The following is a 4,778-nucleotide window of genomic DNA, read 5'->3' on the forward strand; positions in this document are numbered from 1 at the left end:
ATAAATTATATATATATTATAATTAATATTGATTATAATTAATATATAATAATTAATATATATATATATATATATATATATAAAACAATGTAATTATAAAATAATATAACTATATAAATATTGAACTGAAATAATAGTTAATGAAATAAGCTGAAAATTTTAACTTAAAATCTTAAACAAAAATTAGAAATGTTGCCTTGGCGATTAACTGAATTAAAAAAAGTTGTAAACTAATTTCTTTAATTTAAAAATGACAACTACCTAACTTTTATTTTGATGGATATCGTAACCGTAGCTTCTCTTTTGTTGATAAGAGCTTCTGATTACAAGTATGGGAAGATAGTTTTCATATGCAATTCAATTAAAACTCAGCCTTTGCCATCTAATAATTAAGCCATGTGGCGATTTTGGTTTTATTTTGATTAATAATGTAGCCCTACTCAAAACTGTTCTTGAAATTTTAAGATTTAAAATAGATACTCAATAGGAAAATTAAATAAAAATTTATTAATTTCATTAAAACCCCTAATTTATGTAGATTCAATGTGTTCACCTGATCCTCTCGCTCTTTCTGCATTCCTCTCCTGAGATCGACCAATAGGAGCGGGCTCACGGATGACTGGCGTCTTGGATTCCAAATCTGATTGGTTCTGCTCTGCATCTGCTTTCTCTGATTGGCTCTGCCGCTTCTTCTTCAGCCTGCGATCCAGAAAACAAAAACACAACATTATCAGCAACAAAGAAACAGCATAATAAAAAAATAAATAAAATCCTGCCACAGATTCATGACACTTCTCCTCTGCTGGGTGAATCTGTGCCAGATCCAAAGAAACCGCCGTGGCCAGAGCCAAGATGGCCGAACTGAGCTAAAATAAACACATTTAACCACAAATTCTCTTTACTGAATTCTGTACATTATCAAATGCATTTTTCAGATATTTTTTAATGATTTTGAGGTGAAATATGTCACGTCATGTTCTTGAGGTATTGTGGTTATTATAGAGCGAGAGGGAAAGCGGAGAAGAGGATTGTCTAATGGTGTATGACGACGAGGGGAAGCCGATCGATCAAACCAGAGACACACAAAGCTGAAGCCGCAGGAGACTCTGCTGCAGTAACACTCACACACACTCACACACACGCACACACACACGCACACACACACACACACACTCACTCACACACACTCACTCTCGTTTAAATAAATGCTCTTCTTTTTAACTTTTTATTCATCAAAGAATCCTGAAAAAAGTATCAATTTCCAAAAAAATATGAAGCAGCAACAGTTTCCAGCTCTGATAATAAATCAGCATATTATTATGATTTCTAATGATTCAACATTTCTAATAGGTTTTTCGTCTAATACTTACATTTCATTTTTTATTTAAATGACCGAAAATGATTTTTAATGGTTTTAGATAGCAATTATGGACTTCTGTGTTTTGTTTCAGTTTCTGTTCTCCTGCCCTGTTTAGTTCTGATGCCCTCGTTCTGATCGCTTTTGATTCATTACAGCTGTCCTTCATTAATTAGCCCATTATACTGTATTAGCTGAGTCCAGGGCCGGTTATTTGCTGTACTTTTGTGTTGTGCTTCACCTGCTCCTGGGATGTGTAGCGTTTATTTCTTGTGGATTTATCATTATAGGACTTTTGTGCAATATTAATTCTGTTCGGCATTCAGAGCGATCACATGATTTCAGAAGACGAGGAATATAACGGATGAGTCATGTGAACTACTTTTATGATGCTTGTTGGAGTTTGACTGTATAAATCACCTCTAATTTCATGCGTGCAACAACAGCAAAAATGACTGAAAATGATTTTTAATGGTTTTAGATAGCAATTATGGACTTCTGTGTTTTGTTTTAGTTTCTGTTCTCCTGCCCTGTTTAGCTCTGATGCCCTCGTTCTGATCGTTTCCTCATTTGTTTCCATGGATTTTGATTCATTACAGCTGTCCTTCGTTAATTAGCCCATTATACTGTATTAGTTGAGTCCAGGGCCGGTTATTTGCTGTACTTTTATGTTGTGCTTCACCTGCTCCTGGGATGTGTAGCGTTTATTTCTTGTGGATTTATCATTATAGGACTTTTGTGGAATATTAATTCTGTTCGGCATTCAGAGCGATCACATGATTTCAGAAGACGAGGAATATAACGGATGAGTCATGTGAACTACTTTTATGATGCTTGTTGGAGTTTGACTGTATAAATCACCTCTAATTTCTTAATATCTCTTACTTTTCTCATAATTTTGTCTGTCATAATTTCAGTTTATGTAATAATTATAATAGTATCTCATAATGTTGTCATTTTATATCGTAATTATTCTAATCATAATTAATCTAATTTAGGATTTTTTTCTCATAATTTTGACTTTGTCTGCCATAATTATTACTTTTGACTTTTCTCATAATTTTGACTTATGTAATAATGACATCTCTCTTTTTATGTTATAATGATTAATTAGCATCTCTTAATTCTGACTTTTTCTTGTAATTTTGACATAGCATGTAATAATTATGGCTTTAGTCTCAATTTCAACTTTGTATGTCATAAATATGACTTTTTATATCCAAATTTTGAGTTTTATACATCATAACTTCGACTTATGTCACAATTATGACTTAGTATCTCATAATTCTGACTTTTTACACGTAATTTTGACATTGTATGTAATATTTATGGCTTTATTCTCATAATTTCAACTTTGTACGTCATAATGACTTTTTATATAATAATTTTGACTTTTAGTCACAATTATGACACAGTATCTCATAATGTTGATGTCATAATTGTTACTTAGTATCTCAAAATGCAGACTTTTTCCCTCATAATTTCAACATTGTATGTCATAATTATGACTTTTTATGTCCAAATTTCGAGTTTTGTACATCATAACTTCGACTTACGTCATAATTATGACTTAGTATCTCATAATTCCGACTTTCTCACAACTTCAACTTTATAGGACATAATTATGGCTTATCATCTCATAATTTTGACTTTTTATGTAATAATTGTAACTTGCGTCATACTTATAACATAGTACAGCATAATTACGTTTTTTTATGTCATAGTTATGAATTACCAAAGCATGATTTTGTTTCTTATGCGGCAGAAATGCGTTATTCCTTTACGTTTTTCACACCAGCGAAACGTGATCCACAGCAAAATCTGTGTTAGTTAAAATATCCTAATCCTGAAACAACATGATTAATTCCTCTTTCAGATCGACCAACTTCAGCCCTTAATGTCTGCTCACTCGGCTCTCACTTCCTGTCAAGTGCTTCCTGTTTAGTGTTATTCGAACCCAACCTCATCTCACCTGGCGAAGTATCCAGGCCTCTTCTCGGTCTTCTCCATTGCGGACGCCTGAAATGCTCCAACTCCGGTATCGGTCGTGCAACGTTGCCTGAGCGCTCCTGTCTTCACAAAGACACAAAAAGGGAGGTGAAAATCAGCCCCTAAATACGCTCGCCCTTATCTCCAGCCGCGGGTCAATGGGTCACGTAGAGGGTTGCTGCAATAACCCCAATGACATAAGCATCAGGGACGAGAAACCGTCGATTCAGACCGGACGGGGCAAGACTGAGCTTGTTTTTTGGGGGTGAAGCCACTAGATCACATATCTTTATTGTTAAAACACTCATTATTGTTCATAATCAACAAAAGCCAGTGATAAGCAGTGATTAGATTGAGCCGAAGCATCTGATTACTACCTGATATCTCCAATCAATCCGCTTTGGTCACATCAAACTGAACGGACAAATGACATGATCGCATTGAAACCCACGTCTAAGATGTGAAACTCACGTCGAGCACGTAATTTTACGCGCATGCATGCACAGTGACGTCACGTGCACCACGTCACAGCGGATCTGTCACATGCATAACATCGGAAATTCATGCACAAATGACAAAATGATGTGCATGCATTATATGCAAGGTTTTAACAAAAGATAACATCATGCATAATTTTATTTACCGTGATCGACACACAGGCAGGCCAAATGATGCATGCTCATATTATATATATATAAACAGTTATGCCAATATATGCGTTTATAAATCAATGTACAAAAGACATTCCTATTGCATGCATTTGAAACGTACGTGGTCCTGCCATTCAGATTATCTGATTATCGGATTCAGTAGGTAATGCATCGCATGCACATGTGTAGAGAAGCAAACACCCACCTAAACAAACACTACATCCCTGAAGATCCCGCAGCTTCCTTCACTGCTTCACTTTTCAACAGCATCAGTCGTCGATTATGTCAATAATATTCGTATTCAAGTGGTGAATGTGGATGAGCGTGTGTTATTGTTGATATAAACACACACACATGCAGTCCAAGCTAACAGGCTAACGCTAAAGGCATTAAAGTCCCTCCATATCGAGATTCAAAGCGGATTCCGTGTTTTCTGGATATTTCGGTAACACCGACGCCTGTTTTTCGGGACTTTGACCCGTTATATCGACAATCAATCGGCCCGAAACGCTGGATGTGCGTGTTTAGGTTTGCAAATAGAATTATTTATGTATTCATATCTAAATTTAAATGTCGATATTCTCATAGGTCGAAGTCCTTCCTTGCCACGCCCATTTTCCCGTATGATTGACAGGAAAAGCGGAAACGCCCCTCCCCCGCTTTAACTCCAGATCCATGACGTATTTATTTTGTGTGTTTTTATTGTTGTACAGTAACTTTTATACATAGCAGGCATCCATAAAATCGTTATATATATATATATATATATATATATATATACA

The 4,778-nt window shown here is 35.3% G+C and overlaps 1 protein-coding gene across 1 annotated transcript in view; it reads right to left on the minus strand.

Annotated features, from left to right (window-relative positions):
- LOC107728123 (nuclear receptor coactivator 7-like) overlaps positions 1–4,560 on the minus strand; it is a 25,523-nt gene extending 20,963 nt beyond the window's left edge. The window contains exons 1-3 of the mRNA XM_016538207.1: positions 4,202–4,560; positions 3,330–3,430; positions 554–699 (exon numbers count right to left, since the gene is read on the minus strand). Of these exons, the coding sequence (XP_016393693.1) occupies positions 554–699; positions 3,330–3,367 (184 nt within the window). The 5' untranslated portion in view covers positions 3,368–3,430; positions 4,202–4,560. The remainder of the gene's footprint in view (positions 1–553; positions 700–3,329; positions 3,431–4,201) is intronic.
- Between the last annotated feature and the right edge of the window lie 218 nt (positions 4,561–4,778).

This window comes from Sinocyclocheilus rhinocerous, unplaced genomic scaffold (genome assembly GCF_001515625.1).
Source record: "Sinocyclocheilus rhinocerous isolate Xijiao unplaced genomic scaffold, SAMN03320098_v1.1 scaffold936, whole genome shotgun sequence".
NCBI lineage: Eukaryota > Metazoa > Chordata > Actinopteri > Cypriniformes > Cyprinidae > Sinocyclocheilus > Sinocyclocheilus rhinocerous.